The 23,157-nt window shown below is 39.9% G+C and overlaps 1 protein-coding gene across 2 annotated transcripts in view; it reads right to left on the reverse strand.

The window, feature by feature from the left end:
• Positions 1-23,157, reverse strand: part of LOC146514632 (uncharacterized) — a 112,702-nt gene that overhangs the window by 24,327 nt on the left and 65,218 nt on the right. For both annotated transcript variants that reach the window (XM_085164862.1, XM_085164863.1), the window contains 24 exons: positions 20,453-20,560; positions 20,290-20,343; positions 19,769-19,822; positions 19,397-19,441; positions 18,805-18,858; positions 18,328-18,372; positions 18,177-18,230; positions 16,802-16,846; positions 16,640-16,693; positions 16,469-16,513; positions 14,577-14,630; positions 14,049-14,093; positions 13,918-13,971; positions 13,067-13,174; positions 12,710-12,763; positions 12,291-12,344; positions 12,139-12,183; positions 10,749-10,802; positions 10,037-10,081; positions 7,486-7,539; positions 5,907-5,960; positions 5,759-5,812; positions 517-570; positions 180-233 (listed from right to left, as the gene is read on the reverse strand). In XM_085164862.1, coding sequence (XP_085020988.1) covers positions 180-233; positions 517-570; positions 5,759-5,812; positions 5,907-5,960; positions 7,486-7,539; positions 10,037-10,081; positions 10,749-10,802; positions 12,139-12,183; positions 12,291-12,344; positions 12,710-12,763; positions 13,067-13,174; positions 13,918-13,971; positions 14,049-14,093; positions 14,577-14,630; positions 16,469-16,513; positions 16,640-16,693; positions 16,802-16,846; positions 18,177-18,230; positions 18,328-18,372; positions 18,805-18,858; positions 19,397-19,441; positions 19,769-19,822; positions 20,290-20,343; positions 20,453-20,560 — 1,341 coding nt within the window. The remainder of the gene's footprint in view (positions 1-179; positions 234-516; positions 571-5,758; positions 5,813-5,906; positions 5,961-7,485; positions 7,540-10,036; positions 10,082-10,748; positions 10,803-12,138; positions 12,184-12,290; positions 12,345-12,709; positions 12,764-13,066; positions 13,175-13,917; positions 13,972-14,048; positions 14,094-14,576; positions 14,631-16,468; positions 16,514-16,639; positions 16,694-16,801; positions 16,847-18,176; positions 18,231-18,327; positions 18,373-18,804; positions 18,859-19,396; positions 19,442-19,768; positions 19,823-20,289; positions 20,344-20,452; positions 20,561-23,157) is intronic.

The raw sequence follows: 23,157 nt of genomic DNA on the forward strand, positions 1-23,157 counted from the left end.
GCTGCACATTTCATCGGTCTATTTTATTTACCAGCCCCTTCTTGGTGTGACCCCACAATCTCTTCTGCTTTAATCTAATCTGCTTTACAATACTCAGTCTACCCCTCATATACCCCAAATAGCTCCCAGGGGTTAAAGGTTAGGAAATAAAAAAGCAAAAATAAACTGCAGACACTTACTGGAGGTCCAGGCTTCCCAACAGGACCGGGTAATCCTCGTAAACCTGGCTCCCCCTGGTGCAGAAAAAAGAAAAATTATTTTATTGTGATTGTTTCTGATAATTGAAGCTGTAAAGTTACTTCCAATCAAAAGATTTTAACAGCTTTAACAGAACATTTCTGTACCCAACTAAATGTCAAAAATATTCTAGTCAAAAATCTTTCGCTTGCCCTTTTCATAGCTGAGTCCCTCACGCTTAACACAATATACCGACTCATGTATGTACAACAGCATCTTTTGTCCAGTTCTTATATCAAAAATAACAAGGTGAGATAGATGTCAGGAGGATGATCTTACCCTCGGTCCTGTGAAACCTGTTGGCCCACGCATTCCCACAGTTCCTGGGATACCCTAATGACAGAGGGAGACACAACACATTATTACTACTATCAGTTCAGCAAATATGGAGCTGAAGGCTCTTGTAGGCTTTTAGCGCCATACCATAATTATTTAAAGATTAATTATTTTATTTCAGGATATACTACAATATTCACGCGCATATTTGAAATCATTCAAAACGAATAAAAGCTATTACACACAACAGCTGTGACTTTCTTCCCAAAACATCTGTGTATTGTGTTCAATTGAAGTCCAACTAGGGTCGAGCTGTATTCTCATGTAATACCAATTTTAACCACTATATCAAACATAAGGCAAAGACTACAATCTGGCTAATTGTATGGCTTCGTAAAATGTGAAAGAGAACAGAAATTTTGGGTTTTTAATTGTATGTTCATAGGTTTTACAGCTTTTCCTACTGATAAAACCTCCCCCGTGGCTATTCATGCTACACCAAAGCGATCAAATTATGGTTTTCTGTAATTTTACACATTTATTTTTAAAAATGTAAGGTCAAAGAGTCATGGCGACAGATTTCTTTCTTTAGAAATAACAAAGAAAAACAAAAAGAAATATGAAAAGACATCTATTTCAGGCCATCTACTGATAAAATGGTGCTCCCTGGTCATGAATGTTTCAGCAAAGAATAATTACAAAAAGGATCTTTCATCTTCAAAAATACACCATATAGATGTTGATCACCTATCCTACCCAAGTTCAGATATAGAAGCTCTAAGAGCTGTCTTTTGCTAATAATAGCCAGGAAGTCAGCCTGCTAAATGAGCCACATGGTGCCTATTATGCCAGTGTGTTACATAATGACACAGATAAGTACTGGATGAAAAGTAAAAACAGAGCTTTGAAGGCAATTAAGCAACAGTGGTGACAGAGTAAGGTTCTCTTGATGGGGACATTTCATCAAAGAAAAGCTATAAAATACACTGAAAAGACTGAATATACTTCAGAGCCAAGCCAGTCACCTTCAGACAAGATGGCGCCTGTGTGTGCGCCATGTGATAACCTCCCATGCTTGCTTGTGTCAGGCAGAAACCGGAGCTGCCGTTCCCCGACAAAAAGTTGCCGGAGGAAGCGAGGAAGGAGAGCGAGCATCCAAGTGAGATTATGGAAATATAGGAATACCGCTGATTTAGCATCCTGCTCGAGGCTCCCAACATTGGATGTTTTAGCTAAAATGGACTTCCAGCTGAATGCACGGCTTCTCCACACGAGTTTCATAAGGACCGTCTTACTGTCCCACGGCTTACGATAAAAGGTAAGAAGTCCCTGGGATTGTGCAGGGCAAACCTGCGCCAAGCCTCTCAGGATCTAACCAGAGATGTTTCAGCCTCGCTGATTAAGATGACCCTATAAACTGTCGTTCAATCTCAAACAAGGCATTTGTCCTCAATGATCCTTTTATTAGGAATAACCTGGATTTTTTTGTTCCTAATGGAAACTTGGCAGCGAAATATGGAATTTGCTCATTTTAATGAACTGTGCCCTGCAGATTTGTCTGTATTTGTCTGACCACACCACTGATTTCAGGATGTGGAGGTGGGCTGGCTGTTATTGCTAGAAACTCCCTTTTCTGTCATCTGGTGAAGACCTCTTCTTTTAATTCTTTTGAGATTCAGATGATGAAGATAAACAAGAATAATCCCTTCCACGTGATCTCAATCTATAGACCACTGGCACTAGCGAGGAGTTTCTTAGTGGACTTTCTATCCTCCACCATCAAGCTGAATAAAATCCTTCTGCTGGGGGATATTAATGTCCATGTTGATGACAAATCATGCCACACTGCTTCTGAATTTCTTAGTGGGTCTGGATATCGGTCCAGTTTGCCATTTGCCATTTTTATTAGTGATCATAAATATCTTTTATTTGATCTCTCCTTTATTTCTGATACACTGCCCTCTGTTAATGTGAAGCATTCACGATTAATTACTGACCCTTTAATTCGCAATGTCAAAAAATTCTAGATAAAGTGGCTCCTCTTAAAATCAGGAAAGGCAGCACTACCAAATCCCTGCCCTGGTTCACAGAAGCTATCCGCAGCTTTAGGCTGTAAAACTGAGCACCTGTGGAAAGCCACAAAACTTGAGGTTCATAAGCTCCACCTAAAAGAACTACTATCTACCTTCAACTACATGGTGAAAGATGCGAGAGCCACTTATTTCTCTAAACGCCTCGCAGTAGGAAAAAGAAATCCTAAGGTTCACAGTACAGTAAATAACATAGTCTACACATACTTTGTGTACACCTGTCATTTCAGATAAGGACAGCAATGACTTTCTAAGATTTTTCCAAGACAAAATCAGTGACCTAAGAGGAAACTTAGCTCCCTCAGATAGTCCCTTCAACCACGATCTTCCACACCCTGTAATTATGGAATCCCTTCACCCAGTTTCTTTAGAAGATATATAAAAAAAAAATCCTGACCCAAATGAAACCCTCAATAAGTCCAGCTGATGTCCTACCTACTTCTTTATTTTGCACAGTTTTTGACACCATTGGCCCCTCTGTGGTCACACTGATAAACTGTTCCCTCCTGTCTGGCTCTGTCCCCAGGTGCTTTAAACAGGGTGTTATTCAACCTCTGCTGAAAAAGCCGAACCTGGATCCGACTCTTCAGTCAAGCTACAGACCCATCTCAAAACTTCCTTTCATTTCTAAAATATTAGAAAAAGTCGTTTGGTCCCAAGTAAAGAAGGCACTGGAGAAACATAACATTCTTGATGACCTTCAGTTGGGATTTAGAAAGTCACAGTCCACAGAAACTGCTCTCCTCAAAGTCACAAATGACCTTTTGATGGCCGCGGACAGAGGTGATTGCTCAATCCTTGTCCTATTGGACCTTAGCTCGGCCTTCAATACCGTTGATCATCAGATCTTAATTCACCGCTTAAATCATATGGTGGGGATTAGGGATGGGTACCGGTAGTACCCATGGGTAAACGGTAGTAACCAGACCGAAAAGCAGCACACATTTCGGTGCTTTATTTCTGTGCTTTTTTTTTTCCTGAGATGTCATACACTTTGGATTCTAGCCAATCATTTTACCTTTGCAAGCGTAGTATGCGGGCCCAGGTACGTATGTTCTTTTAGAGCAGAGCTACAGATTAAAAATGCCCAAGGCGAAGCGGTCAAAGTCTGGCTGTACTTCACAGCAAAATATGCAAACTCAGCAGCCTGCAACAAGTGCTTTAAGGTGATACTGTGCAAAGGAGGTAACTCCTCGAATCTGATGAAACACCTGGCGACGTTTTTTTAAAAGCCGAGAAATGCACCGTATTTGATAGCTTGCTGCGAGACCTCGCACCGAACACATCTACTGCGGGGTGGTGCCTGTTATCGGACCCGGAGTTAACAACATCCCCCAAAAACCCGAAGAGGAGAGTCCTGGCCCCTAGCCCTGCCAGTGTAGCAGAAATGATGACGGATGATGATGGCAGCAGCAGCAGCCGTTCTTCTCTGCGTGAGTAGCTTAATGTTGTTGTGTGTAATTTACGTTGAGTAAGCTAACCACGTTATTAAATGAATGCATGTAAGGTGAACTAGCAAACATCATCATAGCTACATGCGGCTGTCTTCTTGTTTGATGGCAGATACTCCCTTCACCCTGGCCAAAAAGGCTAAAATGACCAAAGAAAAAGTGGAAAACAGCTAAACATGAGAGGTTTTTGGACAAAGTTTGTGTTTTTTTCCATTGTTTAAGCACTGCTTCCAGCCAAGAGTGATGCCATAAATGCCCTATAGCTGCAGAAAAGCCTAACATTGTTATCTTTTTACAACCCCCCCCCCCCCCAAAAAAAACAAAAAAAAAAAAAACAGCTAAACATGAGAGGTTTTTGGACAAAGTTTGTGTTCTCCATTCTTTAAGCACCGGTTCGAGCACCATTTAAGCACCGGCACCATTTCAAAAGTACCGGTTTGGCACCGGTATCGGATAAAACCTAAACGATACCCATCTCCAGTGGGGATATCGGGATCTGTTTTGCCTCATTTCTGGCAGATAGAACATTCATAGTTTTGGTGGGAAACTTTCGCACAGTTGTAGCTAAATTGTCATGGGGAGTTCTGCAAGGTTCGGTTCTAAGCCCCCTATTGTTTTCATTATATATCCTTCATTTAGGCCGTATCATTAGTAGCTTCAAAATTATTTCCTACCATCTGTATGCAAATGATATCCAATTATACATCTCCTTTAAACCCTGGGAATTAGACAAATTATTCCCTCTAATGGACTGTCTTAAAGAGATTAATGGTTGGATGACAAACAATTTCTTGCAGATGAACAAGACTGAGTGATTGATTATTGCCCCAGAGAGCATCAAGCCCCAAATTAGTCAATGACTGCGTCCTTTTCATCCTCAATAAAAGCTACCGCTCGGAATCTCTGTCTTTTGACGCTCATATCAAGCCTGTGACCCGCTCCTGCTTTTTTCATTTAAGAAACACTGCCAAACTCAGGACTATTGTATCCAAAGGCGAACTGGAGATACTTGTCCATGCCTTCATCTCCTCTTGTTTAGATTACTGTAACGTACTCTTTTCTTGTCTGCCTAAGGTTTCCCTAAATCGCCTCCAAGTGGTCCAAAATGCCGCAGCAGGGCTTTTATCCCACAGTCATAAATTCTCCCATATCACCCCTGTGTTAAAATACTTGCACTGGCTTCCGGTTGGGCATAGATGTCAGTTTCACTCTTACATTCATGTCCCTACAAGGTGAGGCCCCCACTTATATCACTGAGCTTCTCCAACCCTACTCTCCAAACCGATACTTAGATCCACTGATAGTGGTCTTCTAACCATTCCACGGGCCCGTTTGAAAACAAAGGGGGATTACGCTTTTCAAACCCTGGCTCTAATACTGTGGAACAGCTTCTTTTAAAAAACAGCTCAAAACACATCTGCTTAGACAGGCATTTAGGTAATATTCATGTGTAGTATACTCTTTTATTGGATATGCTACTATACCTTCTTTATGCTGTTTTATTGTTTCGATTGATATGCTTTTATTCCCAAGTGAAGCACTTTGAAATAACTTCCTGTTTTAAAAAGTACTATATAAATAAATTTTACTTACTACTTTTACTAGTTGTTATGCTAAACTTGTGCTGCTTATATACTGTATGTACATATATTTTGTTTTGAAATGTAATGCAGGCGGATTCCTTGCAGCAGAAGAATCACTTACATACATGCCTACAGGGCCCTGAGGTCCCTCCAACCCTGGCTTCCCTGTGAAGCCCTGAAGAAACACATTCAAAACACAAGAAAACATAAAAAAAACCTTCTCTGCAGACGGATATCACAGAGGTCATGACTACTATTTGCAGCCTCACCCTTTCTCCTGGGGGTCCTGGTGAGCCTGGAGGCCCCGTCTTCCCCGTTGGCCCCTGATATGTCAACAACAAGGAATCAATCAAAACTAAGACGTGGTAGAAAATGTTTATCTTATCAGCCAGTGTGATTTACATGTCATGACCTTCATGACAACAGTAACATTAAAAACAAGGATGCTGCTGATCTTGCAGGGTAAAATTTAGGACATTTTTGCAAACACAGTTGTTTCCTGTTTCTCAGGAAATGATACCAGCTACTCAATATCGCTGCAATATATTAAGCTTAGTTTGAATATCATCCCAATAACTATGCAAAGCAGCTATAGTAGTCTAGGAATAAAAAATCGACCTGAAATGAGCATAATAGGTAGGGATGGGTATCGAAAACCGGTTCTTGTTGAGAACCGGTTCCCACTGTTTCAATTCCTTGGAATTGTTTGCCATTTTTGCAAACGATTCCCTTATCGATTCCACTTGCCCCGAATGACGTCACCATGTTGCAGAGTGTCATTTACCTGGCAGGAAACACGGCGCCTAAGCGGCTCAAACGCTCAAAAGTTTGGTTATACTTTACGAGAACGGATGACAACAGGGAAACTTGCAATACTTGAAAAGTAGATATTTCATTTAAGGGAGGAAACACTACGAATATGCAAAAGCATTTGCTCACAAAACACACGATGACCTTAAATGAATGTCATGTTTTTAATTCCGCTCCGGACTCGTGAATCTCAACCCAGCAGCAGCGGTAACGTTTGCACGTCCTCTCCTGTTAATGCGGCAGGTAAATAATCAACTAACAGTGCATATTATGTTAGCGCGATCTGCCTTATTACAAAACCTGCCATTACTGTGCATTTAGGTGACCATGATGAGAGAGACAGAGTCTGGCTCAGATGCTGGCAGTTCTCGCTGCAGTCTACCGGTAGCGTCTCCTTTCAGGCCAGGATAGACGAATGTCACCGAGCAGTGACTAAGTTTGTGGTCAAAGGTTTGCACCCATTGCCACAGCAGATGCCCCCGATTTTCGGTAAGTGAATGTGTTTAATTGTAGGCAGGGACATTACTGGATATTCTTGTGTAATTGCTACAGAATAATTTATGTTATACTTTGTTATTGCTACAGAAGAATATTTATTTTATTATTTTACATTTACAATTTTTTTCCCCGGGGACCCATTGAAGAGCCGTAGGCTGTGGATCTCTTAAGATCTCACTGTTGGGTTTGTAAGGCCACGTTACTCCAAAATTTCTATCTTGTTCAAAGAGAAGATATAAAACAAAGTTCTAAGCTAGTTGACCTTAGTGTTCTCCTTTTTTAAAAAGAATCGATAAAGAATCAAATCGTTAAACAGAATCGAAAATGGAATCGGAATCGTGAAAATCTTATCAATACCCATTCCTAATAATAGGCGCACTTTACATGAAAAACCAAGGGATTAGATAATACCTTCATACAGTTTTTGAGCTATATCCTTTCAATGACAAAGTCTTTCCAGGCTATCAAGCCTCTACACTCTACACAGGTACACAGGTACAGTGCTCTGTCTCTCAAAATGAAATAAAAACAAAGGCATACCGCAGAACCTGGTGCACCATCTGTTCCTCTCACTCCAGGAATTCCTTGAAACCCCTAAATAGGAAGGAGAAGACGTAATGAAGAATGGGCAAAGAACCAAGGAGAACTGCACTGATGACCTATAAAAGTGCAAACACAAAATAATGTGCAGTGAGCTGTTATACTATTACTCTAAATCGGCTGATTCAGCATTTTGCTAATGATTGCTGAATACAGGATTTAATTGTTTCTTGGCAGTTGCATTAAAAGGGATTCATGAGATGATTCCCAACATTTATTATGAATAAAGGGTGCTATTTGGACTCTTGGAAACTGGTATTACAAAACATGTTTTCTCAGCTGATTTGGCAGCTTTCTTGTGCGAGGAAAATCGTATCTTAAAGCACATTTAAGATAAGTACAGTACAAACATTTTAGACAATTCTAATTTTGTAGGAAAGGTTTGGGGAAAATTTTTCTCATACACTTGCTTTTCTCTCCTTTTCAGGGTCGGGGGGGGGGGGGGGGGGGGTGCTGGAGCCTATCCCAGCTGTCTTAGGGCAAGAGACAGGGTACACCCTGGACAGGTCGCCAGTCTGTCGCAGGACTAACACATATACACAGACAACCATTCACACTCACATTTACACCTATGGGCAATTTAGAGTTTCTAATTACCTATCCCCACTAACTGCATGTCTTTGGACAGTGGGAGGAAGCCAGAGTACCTGGGGAGAATCCAAGCAAACACGAGGAGAACATGCAAACTCCACAGAAAAAGACCCCTCCCTGATGGTGGAACTGAACTCAGGACCTTCTTGCTGTGAGGCAACAGTGTTAACCACCATGCCACCATGCTGCCCGGTTTGCAAATAATCATCCTCTAATTTATAAATGTAGACAGACTGCCAACACCAGTTTCCGGTGTATGCACTGCTTTGCAATAGGGGATGACTTAACTGGTTGCCAACTGGTTGTATTCTCTTTATAGTCCTTCATAAAAATAAGGTTGTAGAGTGTATGTGCACATATGCAATTTTGCTGTTAAATCGCCATCCCACAGCATCCTTCTGTTTGTGTATGTAGATCACAATACATTTTTTTTGGCCTTTTTATCTTATACAGATTGCATGTAATTGCTAAGTTGACCCCATTCATTCACATACTGATAGCAAATTGACAGCAGACTGGCTCCATCTCACTGCTGATTTATCATCGTGTGCACCACCAAGCTCATTTCAAAGAAGACAACTGACATTGAGTGGTTGAAGACCTGGTACCTGTCTTTGAAACAACCATTTCAGAGGCAACAAAAATGCAAGTTCATTGGACACTCTCACAATAATGTTGTTAGGCATGAACAAAAATTTAGGTTTTCCAGGTTTTCCCCAAGGCAAATGTAACATGAGGGAAATTATGCTTCATAATTTTTCATGACGTTCTGCCTTGACGAAAACTTAAAACCAGTGATTGAGACTGGGCTTTCACAATATTAAATTACATTTTCACCTCATGATTATTGTTGCACTATGTATAAAAAATACCATCAGCTAAATTTATTTATAACTTCATTTTATAGTGTTTATTTTTAATTAAATAATAAAAACAGAAGTGCAAGAAAAAATCATGAGTGTTCAAAAGCAAAAAAGCAGTTGTGTGAATTACAGACACAAAAAATTATCGTTTAATTTTAAGATATTGTTATTGCCTATACACAATTATATGCACAGCCCTAACTGAGACTGTAAACTCATGAGGAAACTGATTAATGAGGTCATAAAGTGAGCAGCATATACTTTTATATTACCTGCCCCCCTTTTTTCCAGCCAGATTTGCCCCCTGCTGACCATTAGAAAGAATGCATGTTGAAGGCTCTTCCACATCGACTTTTCAGAGTTAATGTCTGCTTACATACAGTTTATACTTCAGGTGTCTTTGAGACTAAATAGAATACAGACTGAATGTTTTCTATTTCTATTGACTGACACACTAGAAGCAACTTGGTCATCACAAATTGCTTTGAAGCTTTAAGGTTACCCAATAACATATTTACCAGATCACATGACAATCAAAGGTATCCTGTGCTCCAAGTCACACTGAAAAGTTCATCTCAGGTCTATCCCACTTTACATAAGATAAGCTTTTGTAATGTTCATGGCTTTGGAAAATGTCCAACAACCACATATTGGTTCAGTGAGTCCAGAAACATTTGCAAAAGAGTGAGTATTTATTACATTAACTATGAGTAATTATCCTTGTGATACATACACAAATATACTTACTCAGACCAGCCAACGCAGCGCTGAAAACTAAGTCAACACAGCTGATATGTTTAACGGGCCGGTAGCGAGCGCTGCTCTGTCTTGTTAAAACTTCACTTTTTTAAGTATTTGTTGCCTTCTCATGAATTTATAGAACCATCTGTAATTTTATCCTGAGCTGCCTTGTAAAAATGGTAATAATGTGTTTTTATTCTGCTGAACCCTGGAGGATGTGGCAAAAAGCCAACAACGCAAGGTTTAAGGAATGATGTCATGTACTGCTGAGGTCATCCTGCGGCTAACGGCCTTACCATCGGTCCTTTAGTACCAGCAACACCAGCTGCACCTGAGAGACCCTGAAACAGAGACAGAAAATACCAACAATGCAATTTTTCCCGGCAGCAGAGGTCATTAAAAGTACAAGTGTTCAGTCTCTTAATTATACGCATCGTTAATCATGCACTCCTACACATTTTCTGAAAAAATAAGCAGTTACACTAAATACAGAAATTAAAATACTGATTATAATGAGCCAAATGTGTTGCTGTGTAGCTCTTGTGTACATTACAATCAAATACATGTTTTACATGGGATCAGTCGGAGAGATTAGCAAACAAGACAGGGAGTTATTTCCTTCAGTACTACCGTGCTGTACAAAGACTGCCTCCTGCTGTTTACCCCAACAATTATTAGACACCTTCCCCTCAGCTTGGGAGTCAGTTTTGACAGTTTGAGGGCAAATCCATCATCACTACTTAAAATCTGTATTCAGCAGTCACACAGTTGTAAAGTGCACAATGTGCATTGTCGTGTCTCTTCCCTATAAAAGACAATCACTTGGGTCTAAACCCAAGTGATAAAATGTTTGTGAAATGAGTTCATATATTTAAGTATTTCACTGATTAATACAGTACATGCTGTTGCAATACAGAACGAGACAGGAGTACATGAAATGCAGACACACAAAAACACACACGCAGCATTTTCAGGTGATGGGATTGAAATATGATAGAGAATGGGAACCTGTGTACCAGGCTTTCCTTCTGCTCCCTCTGTTCCAGGTGGCCCCTGCAAACCCTGAAAGGAGATGGAGAGAAACACATACAGACTCACAAACGCAAGCTGTAGCTCAGCCGAATATTACTGAACAGTACAAAAGAATATGTGATTACTGTATAGGTATATTTGACTAATTAAATTCAGCAATCCTCTAATGCTAAAACTTTTTAAAATAATGTAAATCAATTCTTGTATGGAGGACTGTAATGAAATTTAGATACAGATTATATGATAAATATATAGTTTATAAACATATCAACTGCAACTCTATGCAGCTACTGAGGGCTTATATTTGTAATAAATATACTATTTATTTATTTATTTATTTATTTTTGCAATTTGAACATTTAACCCAGGGTTAAAGTGAACCAGAATGACCTGGAACTGCATTCTGGCATTTGCAGTTTTGAATAATCAAATCTGACAAGCAGTTTAATACATAATACTGTCAAGAGAATTAATTTTTTGATTGCTGCAGCTTGGAGGTGCCTCCAGCTGGCAGCATACTTGGTCAGTACTCAGAAAATGATCCCATCCTAGCAGAGTTCTCTGGCTAGCAAAACCAAAGCAGAGCTAAAATAAACGATTTGAATATTTGAAAAAAATATCTGTCCAGTTTGCACCACAATGAGTGTGCAAGCTAAACGTAAAGAAGCTCATGTCAAAAGGACTGTTCAGGTTTTAAAAACCTAAATTTAAAGCTTCTTAATCATGCTAGATTTTCTTTTAATAAGATAGTGGATCTTTATGTGATGTGTTGCTAAAGATTTTTTTTTTTTTATTTATGAAATGACTTGGAAACAAATTGAAGTTTGTTCAGGTTTGTCATTGTGGTGGGGCGTGGACTGCGGTGCTGTGCAGACACACCTGCACGGCATCTGCAATCACGCCCGCCCTGTTAAACACGGGGAATCAGAGTTTGGGGAGAGAGTTGTAAAAGTTGTGAACGTGGTGTGATGTGTGTGGCTGCCAGCCGCAGTCGAGTAAAATAAAGATGGCTCTGAACACCAATCTATGGACCCGCCGTGTCTCAATCACACCACAGTCATATTTAACATCATATTTATTTATTTAAAGGTTAAAGGTAACTCCACAACACCTGTAACCCTCACAGCACAATAGCAGCAGCACATGTAAGCTGTAGGGTCTTTACCTTACAATATAAAGCACCTTGTTCACTGTTGTTGTGATTTGGCGCTATAAAATAAAACTGAAATTGAAATGAAATAAATATAAATTTTTACATGCCTTACTTCCAAGTGATTCTTTTCCCTACCCTGAAATGCTACACCAGATCTTATCGTCCCCCCAGCTGCCAAATCTTACTCTAACCAAAGCTACAATATAAGTTTACCGGTGGGCCTGGTTGGCCAGGATGACCTCTTTGTCCGGTCAAACCCTGGGAAAACAAAAGGAACAGATTAATATGAATGAATTAATATTGACATATATATGAACTTGATAACAAAAAAAGTGTGTATTCAAACATCTTTAGGAGTTCAATACCTTGTTCCCCCTGGGTCCTGGTTTGCCATCACGTCCATCTGGTCCTCTGTTTCCCTTTAAAGATATTAGTGACTACAATGACTCAATCATCTCAATCAGCTGTCCACAATGTCAGCATTGTGGCAATTGTATCTAAATCATATTAAAATCACAGATTATATTTTTATTACACAAAAAAGAAAAAAAAAGACAAGAACAGAAATAAGTCATATTTCTGTTTATCGTTAGCTATGCTGTTATATGGTGGTGAAACTACATTAGTGACTGATTGTGTGGACTGAAGGATGTGAGCATTTGACACCAAATTTACATTCAGGAGGTCACTGGAAGTTCTGTTACGTAGTTAAATTGGACGTTTGGAACAACATATGAAGTCATCTGACATTTTGTGGTGTTCAGACACATAAATCATCACTGACCTTTAACCCACGGCTGCCCTGTTTTCCCTGGAGGCCAGTTTCGCCATCGATGCCCTGAGTGGAAAATATATAAAGTCAGTGAAGCGCATGTCATTTTTTCATTTTCAAAAGGCATGCTTCCAGATAAAAGAGCATGTTATACAATATTAAGATGTGGCAAACACCATGCCGCATAGTTTATTGTGTTTATTATGAGTCTTTTGAACTGTAGCATGAAAAAGTTTATTTTTCTGGAGGTTAACTCGAGATTGTTGAAACTCAGGACTGACTTTTCTGCCGGAGCTGAATTTGCGCACAGCTTCTGTATCACACTGGGATCTCCATGAATAGGTTTAACCACAGTGCTACACACTGTACCTCAGTGCCTTTAGGGCCGGGCTGGCCTTTGGCTCCTGGGAAACCAGGGAATCCAACGAGGCCCCTCTCGCCCTGAGGACCGCTAATGCCTGTTGCCCCCTGAATACCCTGAAAAAGAAAGTTCAGCTTGTTATTAAATCTTGATCTTTTTTCTTACTCACACACTGACTTTACAGCAAATGAGATGTTATAGGAGACCTTTGACATTTTTGGAAGCACACTGGCTGAGTGTGATGGGTTCTTTCCTGCTACCACAAATTAATTTGACATAAATTACAAGCAAAATGATAAAAGCATCAATGTCTTTGAGTGAATGTCATCTATCCCTAGGAAGCACACATATGTGAGGTTTCACCGCTAACATGACAAACGTCCCAAAAGTTCTCATATTATTAGGGTTCCCGGTGAAAAAAAATGCAATAAACAGCTGCTGGCAATGAATTTTTAATCACGGCTAATATGAGAAGTGACAATGCGACAGTCACAGTGCTATTAGATGGGATCAGTGTAATAGAGGGTGGCGCCGGGCACAGACGAGCATACGGCAGCTGTCTGAGTGAGACAACTTACATTTGCTGAAATCTATAAGCCGACGTGACAAAACATATCAAAAGACTAGAGAAATTATGTAAATGGTCAGAATAGTAACTCTGTGGAGGGGACCAGAAAGGGCCGCAGAGTTTTGCCTTTTATAGGTGTAACTTTTTCATTTGCACTGTATCTGCCGTACAGTTCAAACTAATTTCAAAAAATGATCATTAGTTAAAAACAAACTTTACAGACAAGGAAGGCACATCATTACAGGCTTTATCAGTCTGTCAGTGTCAACAAACAAAGTTTCAAGTTCATACTCTGTCGCCTTTAGCTCCTGGATCACCCTTTTCCCCGTCTGGTCCTCTGTTACCCTGTGAGAGAAAAATGTTTAAAGGAAAGGCTCAGTCGAGCATGTTGTGCTGTAAATATGTTCGTCAAGAGCACCTACCGTTCTTCCAGGAAAACCCACATCACCCTTTCTCCCTGGTGCACCCTGTCAATTTAAAAAAAAAGGAAAAGAAAAATAAACTTTTATTGTTTTAATGTGGGGAATGTAAAATTATACCACACAAATCACATTAGTCAATGATTCAGAAGCAGATTACTGCTAAGAACATAGTTTTATACAATCAGAAGATGGCGACGTTTAAATGAAAGGAATGAGAAGAGCTAATAAGCAGGATCCAGTAATGAGCCATAACAGCCAGTAGATGGCACTGTGAGGCTGCAGCATTGTTTTCCCTCTCTGTAGCACTTTTAGAGAACCCATGAAAAACACTTTTTATAAGCTGCAAGTGTAAACTGTGAAGTAGAGCTGCTGTGATGACAAAAGTTACAGGAAAAAAGAAAAGAAAAGCACCACAAACAACTGAGAGTGAACACAGTGATCTCTTTGTAACATTCTGTCTGCTATTTATACATGCAGGTTTATAACTGTAATGTAATGATGTAATGGCCTGAACAAGTGTTTGCTCACCATAGGTCCCTCTGAGCCAGGATCCCCCCGGGCCCCCACAGGCCCCACAGGCCCCTGACATAAAAAGGAAACAGAAAACATTAAAATTCAGGGTTTTTTCTGTGATTGTTTGTACACTATTGTAAACTTATCATCATGCACATTAAGCATACATAGAAACTATATACTGCATGCTGTTTTAATATGATATCAACTAAAAAACATATTTAAAACACTTGAAATTAAACTGCAAAACAGTTGGAGACTCCCACCAAACGTAAGACTTAACAGATAAAAATGAAGTAGTTGGTTTGTTTCTCACGATGAAAAGCTGGAAACAAAATGAAAAGCACCAGGTGTCTACTGCTAACTTATCTTTCCTAGAGACCTCTCTCCTCCCATCACCTGGAAATCATTTGCTCTTCCCTACCGTGAAGGATCTTCATGACACACCTCAAGGGGAGCGCTCCAAAAAGAGACTCACAAAACTGACCCCTAAAAATATAAAAATCTTTCCTGATCAAAATTTGGCTCATCTCACATTCAAGGTCATCTCTTAGGACATGTCCAGTCAGCTTTCAGCGTGACAATCTTTCAGATTATTCCCTAATCCGGCCATGGGGGTGGGGTCGCAAGGCAATGTATGCCTAGTGCCAGTCCCAAGCCCGGATAAATAAGAAGGGCTCCCAAATCAAACATGTGGATCATTTCTTGGATGTTCTTTTCTGACAACTTGGATTTTGTGCTCTGTGATTTCAACATGGGCCTCAAACTTGAATAGAGAAAACGTCAACTTCTGTTTCACACTGACAGAATTTCATGTAAGGATCTTTGTAGGTTATGGGAACCTCCAGCTACAACCAAGCAGTTTTTACATGAAGAGTCAACACTACTTTCCAACCCAAAGGCAGAGTGTTAGGTGAGAGGCGAGACAAGGAGCATGTTCATAACTTTTTTCAGCATCTATCTGATTGTGCACCAGGAATTCTTCCCACAGAGTCATGCTGTCAGCATCCTATCTACTGCAATGACTTGAGGCATTTGATGGGATACCAGTGCATTCCAGCTTGCCATCTCTCACCGGCTCAGAGCACATTAAAAAAACGTTGAAGCTTTTTGTCCACACAAACACTGTCTTTGTTCACCACCACTCCCCACGTTTGGCTCTCTGTAATCTGGTACATCATACACCCTGGAGGAGGTTTAGCCCCTTAAGGGGCCATGCTGGAGCTCTACTGAGAGATCTAAAAATGAGAGCTGTGGTAAATGAACGTCCAGATGTGCATGAGAAGATGACCATGAACGTGAAATTGGACAAATTAAAATCGGATAGGTTTTTGATTTTTATGGAGCTGGTCTGGTTATGGAGCAGAATGTTTTAATCACACCTTGAAGAAGATCAAAGAAAACAAAAATGTATCCTGTGCAGAACTGGGATGTGCACACGAGGTTCGCCGCCACACTTTCTTGTGTTGTACATAGACATTATATAGACATCTAGGAGTAATATAATCAACTGCATTGTCATTGTGAGATAAAATTAATGCATTTTTCCTTTAAACAGCCTAATATGTTATAAAAAAAAAAAAAAGAGCTATTGGCTATATATGAATTAAAGCTAATAATGATGTCACTTATGAAACCAAATAGTTTTCAGCTTTGGCCTCTCCATTCTTTCATCTCTTCCTCCCATGTTTCTCTCTCACACAATTACACTAAGAAGAGACACATATGAAAAAAACATTGACCCTGTTTTATCAACCCTTATGGCATTACTAAGGGTTAAGACTAAAGGAAAGACAATCAACAAAAACAATGAAATACCCCTTTAATACACTGCTACTTAACTTTTTTTTTTTCCAGATAAATTATTAAATTGAAAATACCAAACGAGAAAAAGTGAACAAACTTACAGGATCTCCTTTGGGGCCAGGAGAACCCGTCAATCCTAGATGCCCCTGTTAAAATGGACAGACTGGCATTAAGCTCTTGTAATTCATTTCACTGACAGCTGAGTGAAAGGAGCAGCAACTCAACTGAACTTAAAAGCTTCCATCAACAGTCTTGCCTTGAACTCTACTCACTTGCGGTCCTCGGAGTCCCGGAGGTCCAATCTGTCCCTCGAGACCTGGAGGCCCCTACACAAAAGCAAAGGCAGGTGAAACATTTTATGTCAAACACAGTGTCTAAACATTTCCAAACAGCTGATTATCTGCAGCATATACATAACCAAGCAAAGCTTATACCTGTAGGCCTTTAAGGCCAACACTGCCAGCAGGTCCAATGTCCCCCTAAAAGAAATAAAGAGTTCACACACAGGCGGGATGCAACCTGTTAACTAAGTCTGGGCTTAGAGTGACGTCACACATAAAGCATCAGATCAGAACATTTACATTTCCTTTATTACAGAGGAACATTTCACTCCAAATTATTGTTACATATTTGGATACTGTGCTCTAATTATCTCCATCTAAACTGTTTTAGTGTCACAACCCACATTTTTGGGGTTGGCTGTAGAGATGTCTGCCTTCTGTTGAAAACATCTATTATGTATACTGCAGTTGCCATGTGGTACTCAAAGTGACATCCCTTTATAACTCTAACTCCTTCAACCACCCAGCCCTAGCAAAATAACCTAAAAAATGGGTGAAAATCAGCAGAAATGTCAGTTTTCTTTCTGCAGTTTACGTCCAATAATCCAAAACACTGCATCATCAAGTGAGGGGAGTACCATCAGTGTTTACAGCCTGTCATGCTGACACAAACATGAGGCTCTAGCCATGATGTTCTTTTATACAGAGGAAACAGTTGCTGGGTCTGGTTCAGTGGAAAGAAAAATGTCCCTACATGAAACTGCTCACAACAAACTATGGAGATATTTTTGAGAACTGGGTCATGATTTCTGCAAAGACAGATTGCTGGAGTAGGGGGACATTTCTCTAATAGCGCAGTCACACTAGAATAAAAACAGGACATTCGGTGATCGACAGCAGCTGCAGCAACCAATTTGTTCCCAACAAACTGTGCAACACCCTCAACCTCTAGGTGACCGCTGTTGATCACACGGCAATCGTACAGGTCGCCTGGTTTGAGGTAACCTGTCTTCAAGCAACTGTGATCACATACTGACAGCAGACTGACTGCATATTATTGCTTTTCATCGCCATGAATCAAAAGTATTTGGAAGATGGCAACTCACTGTAAGTGGCTGCAGACCTGGTTCTTGTCTTCAGAGCAACAAAGTTCATTCTGCATGGTCACAATATTTGTTTTTTTCATGCTGTATTCTCCAACCACTGTTTTCCCCAGTGTGACACAAATGATACCTAACTTTGTTATCTTTGCAAAATATTAACTTAACTTCTTTTAAATAAAACATTTATTGAAAATTGCTTATACTGCAAATTTGAGAAGTGATTAAATCCTTAAAAAAAGGGAATGTTTTTTTTTTTTTGGTAATTTCATTACAAATTGAGTATTGTATATATGTGTTTCTAAATTCAAACAGACAGAGAGAAATATATATTTTTCAAAGTGGTTATTAGTTTCAGCCTCATGAGGAAATCATCTTTAAGTTGCAGGCAAACTGAGCCAAAATAAAGACTTGAGGTGTGACTGTACCCTTGAGCCATTAACTCCTTGTGCGCCAACTCGTCCTGTGGCACCTGGTGCACCCTGTGACACACAGAGACACACACATACATGATTGCAGGTACATCTGGAATTTGAACAGACAGACTAAGAATTAATCACTGAATATCCGCCTGCTTACCGGTGGCCCTGGCAGACCTGGGAGGCCATCCAGTCCACTCTCCCCCTGGTAATAAGCACAAAACAGCATGAATAACAGACAAAGAATAAAACATTTTAATACATTTAAGAATAGAGAAAGAAAAAAAAACAGGCATCAACACTTGCCCCTAATTTGGCTTTAAGTAAAAAGAAACCTTTAATTATAGAAAAACATAAACAAAAGAAAATCTGTTTAATTCGCAATTTGGTTTTAGTACAAATTCCATCTGTTTTGCTTGACATAACTACTGTGCACTTGTAGTTTAATCCTTTCAATGAACAGATCACCACAATAAATAGCAGCAATAAGTCGCAAAAATAGGATAACCCAAAAAAAGACAAAAAAAATAATGCAGGTATTGTTATCCTCATTTATGACAGTGCAATGCACAAACTAAAAGGAGGACTATTTGCTTTTAAGGCTCTAAGAACTAGAGTCAGACAGAGGCTCACTCACATCAGGCCCAGGGGGTCCCTCTGGCCCAGCGCCACCTCGGATCCCCTGAGGCCCCTGCAGAAAAGATTAAAGATGTCAGCTTAATAGCAGTATACCATTAAAGTACATGGGGAAGAGTGTATACAAAGAGAGGATTAATGATACTAAAGCTTAGTCAGAGACTCCATTTTCTTGCCAGGCAGAATCAAAGTAAAATCACTGATAGACCAACGAGTAAAGCACAAGTGAATGCCTCATTGTTTGAAACTGAAGTTCAAAGGGGCCTGAATTAGAGATTAAGATAGATTACAGAGCGCATGTCCTTTTTTAAGTTTTTTGAATATTTTATTTTTCACTAGTTGGGTGTAATAAGAAATCTATTGCATAAGAACTGTCATACTTTTACATTTTTAATTTTGAATGTATGCGCTGGCATCTTGTCCAGTTGACTACAGAGTATGAGCTGCTTTGTAAAAGAGATAAAGGGAAAACTGCTCCTGGCTCATGATCCACCCTTTTTTCTTTAAAGGAGTTATAAATATCATGTACAAAAAACAACAACTGAAATTTCTAGTTTTTTGCACATATAAAGCAAACCATAAAAGACACTCACGCGGGGTCCAACAGGGCCTTGTGGACCAGGTAAACCAGTTCCGCCCTACACAAGGAGAGAAATTTGAAAACAGATTCTTTATATCCACATAACCCACAAAGCATTATGACCACTGTCTAATATACTTGGTCCAAACAAAATGGCTTCAACTAAACAAAAAACATGGACTCTGCAAGACCTCTAGGTGGTATCTAGCACAGGACCACCCAACATCCTGCCACTGGATTATTGTCTACCCCTCCTCTGACCACTATTGACAGCACTGTTGACCCAGAGCAATCCATAAACCCAGTGTGCAATCTTTACAAAAAGTAATTCTAATTTATATATTTAAGATTTATCAAAAAATAAATACAATTAATCAAAGAGTACCTTCTCGCCAGGTTCACCAATTTCACCTCTTGGACCTCTGGGGCCAGTAAGACCCTGGAGACATTAGCAAAAAACACATCCATCATTTAAATATTTTTTTCTATATGCATGAACATCAATTCATTTCCCATAATTAACATGTTTCAAAATAAATGTTTTCCCCTTTGAGCAGAAGGTGCTTAAAAAAAACTCATTAAATGTGGATTAAAAGTATAAGAATTGAGAATTTGAGCTTCTTCTGTTAACACTTAAAAACACTGACCTGTGAAAACATTTCTAAAAAAGAAGCCATTACTGCCACTGACACGAAAACATAATAAGCTTCAATTATACAAGCTGCTGGAATCTGAACTACAGTGACAGCAAATATTAACTAAAGCTAAAAGGTGACAGTAAGACTGCACAGAGTCTAAACATGTTCCTGCCAATACATACACATAATTTCACAACAGTAAATCAAATGTTTAAACAACACACAGATTGTGTTCCATCAAAAATGTCTGTGCTGTTTTATTACTCACCTCATCACCTTTTTCCCCTTTAGGTCCTCGCTCCCCCCTGTATCCCCACGGGCCCTGAAGGTTTCAACAGAAAACACTCAACATACACTAGTTTACTATCTGTGTCAAACTCACCCATACTCTGCGTGTTGTGTAACAGTTAACATAAATAGAATATGCCCACCTGTGATCCAGGAACACCAGGTGACCCCGGCTGACCATCTTCCCCATTGTCCCCATCTCGCCCTGCAGTCCCAGATCGTCCTGGAGGGCCACGAGGACCACGATCCCCCTGTCAGACAGCATAAATCAGACACTTAATGCTCATACAGTAGCTTGCTGGTGGACAGTTTTGATATTTCACTTCTGATATGGTTGTCTTGTTACTTCAAGACAACTATCAAACCTGACAATGTAAAAGATACAAATACGTAATCAAATAAACTGGAACTGCAGCGAGTAAAATCCATGGAGCGCAGAGATTCCCAGTGGGAAAGATATTATAAATTATCAGTGTGGACTGGGAAGACACTGGCTCTCTCCCCAGCTAAGAGCAGCAATTCATCACAAAGACAAGGTATCGCCTATATGGCAACACACTGTCTCGCAGATTGTGCTGTGCAATAACTCAGTTGGGAAACGTGCCGATTCACAGTGAATGGCTAAACCACCTGTGCTGGCACTGAATGACACTGCATCTGGGATGAAGAGTTATTTTACCAGGTAGGTTTTGTAATGATTTAAATGACAACTGGGTTTAACGAGAGTTGAATTAATTATTGTTTTATACTGTAACCTGCTATTATGTGTTTCCACCAGAGCCAATTTAGCTGTTATGAGCAAGAAGGTCTTAGTTCACTGAAAGTTTCTGTGCTACTTACAAATGCACTATATAAACTTTGCCTGCAAAGGGTCAAAGAGCTGTTAAGTAACCTTAATTAACTGATTTATTCTACAAAAGATCATAAAATACTGTAAAATGACAACAACTACATTTCCCAGAGCCCAGGCTGATGTTTACAACTGCTGTCTGTGTGCTGTTCGCTGTCTGTTTAACGGTCCAAAACCTCAAATATAGTCAGTTTACAACAAAAAGCCACAAATTTACAAATGACCTAAGCCAGTATCGTCAAAAAGAAACAAATACGTTCAATCACATGGGGTGGTTAAGCTAAGGAGTCGTGCTGAGTCTATATGTCAGCTGAAATACAGCAAAAGGCAACTTTGACAGGTTGCCAGTTCATCACAGAGCTAACACAAAGGAACACACAACCACACTCTCTCACATCTGCATCTATGGCTACTTTGGAATCGCCAATTAACTTAACATACATGTTTTGATTGTGGGTGGAAACCTGAGTAACAGCAGGACACCCACACAGCCACAGGGAGAACATGCAAACTCTGCACAGCAAACTGGCTGTGAGGCAATGCTAACCACTGCAATAGTGTGCCACACGAGTCAAGTCAGCGTAATAATGGATAAACATCCAGAATCTCAGCCTACAGATTCAACATGGTCATACTTACAAAAACATACAATGTGTGAATGGCTCCAAAGAAAAGAACCTACATTTTAGACTGAGGGTTAGACTGATGGACATGCTGCTCTCTCATGAAGAGAGGGCTATTTTATATTGCCGGTATATGCAAGACACTTAGGCATGTGACTATTTTTATTTTGTATTACAGTTAATTTTTGTTACACATTCACTGGATTGAAAAAAAAGTTCTTCGGGGCATTTTTACCTTTATTTGATAGTACAACATTCAGGAGGGGAGAGAGAGTGGGATAAGAAATGCATGAGGCCACATGCTCAACCAGTGAGCTATACTGGGACGCCTGAACCAGATAACTTTAAATCCCATGTCCAACTTTTGACTTGAAAACTTGACTTCATGAGCAATACCGACTCCCTGTTTACTTTAGTACAGCTTTCCTTTTGTTTAAGTTTAAAACACTGGGAGGCGATTTTATCTTGAGTCATCTCATAGCCAGTGATTTTAGAGACACAGTCTTTTATATAAGTTCGACCTTTATTAGGTACACCTTGCTAATGCCAGGTTTTACGCTCTTATGCCTTCAGAGCTGCCTTACTTCTGAGAAATCATTTTGATTTTCCAGCTGCTGGAAACATTCCTGAGAGATTCTGGTCCATATTAGCTTGATAGCTTCACACAGTTGCACAAAGGTGCGCTGCTGGATTGAGGCTTGTGACAGTGGAGGCCATTTAAGTGCAGTGAACTCACTGTCATGTTCAAGAAAGAAATCACTTTGAGATTATTTGAGCTTTGTGACATTCAGCATTATCCTGCTAGATGCAGCCATCAGAAGATAGGTACTGTGGTCATAAAGAGATGGACATAATCAGAACTAGTACTCAGGCAGGCTGTGGTATACAAAAAATGTTCATTCAGAACAAATGGACCCAAAGTGTGTCAAGAAAGGATCCCCCACATCATTACACCATGACCAGCCTCTTGAACAGCACTAATATAGTATTGTTTAGGTACTTTGTTAATAGTACCTGAACTAATATAGTAATAATACTATTTGAAAAAGATTATTATGCAAAACAGGGACTTTAAATCCATTTACATTTCATCAGTTACTCTGTGTTCTTTTGCTCTAATAGGATTTTAATAATAATGGATTGGATTTATATAGCGCTTTTCGAGACCCTCAAAGTGCTTTACAATGCCACTATTCATTCACTCTCACATTCACACACTGGTGGAGGCAGCTACAGTTGTAGCCACAGCTGCCCTGGGGCAGACTGACAGAAGCGAGGCTGCCATATTGCGCCATCGGCCCCTCTGGCCAATACCAGTAGGTGGTAGGTGAAGTGTCTTGCCCAAGGACACAACGACCGAGAGTGTCCGAGCCGG

Source organism: Neolamprologus multifasciatus, chromosome 7 (genome assembly GCF_963576455.1).
Source record: "Neolamprologus multifasciatus chromosome 7, fNeoMul1.2, whole genome shotgun sequence".
NCBI lineage: Eukaryota > Metazoa > Chordata > Actinopteri > Cichliformes > Cichlidae > Neolamprologus > Neolamprologus multifasciatus.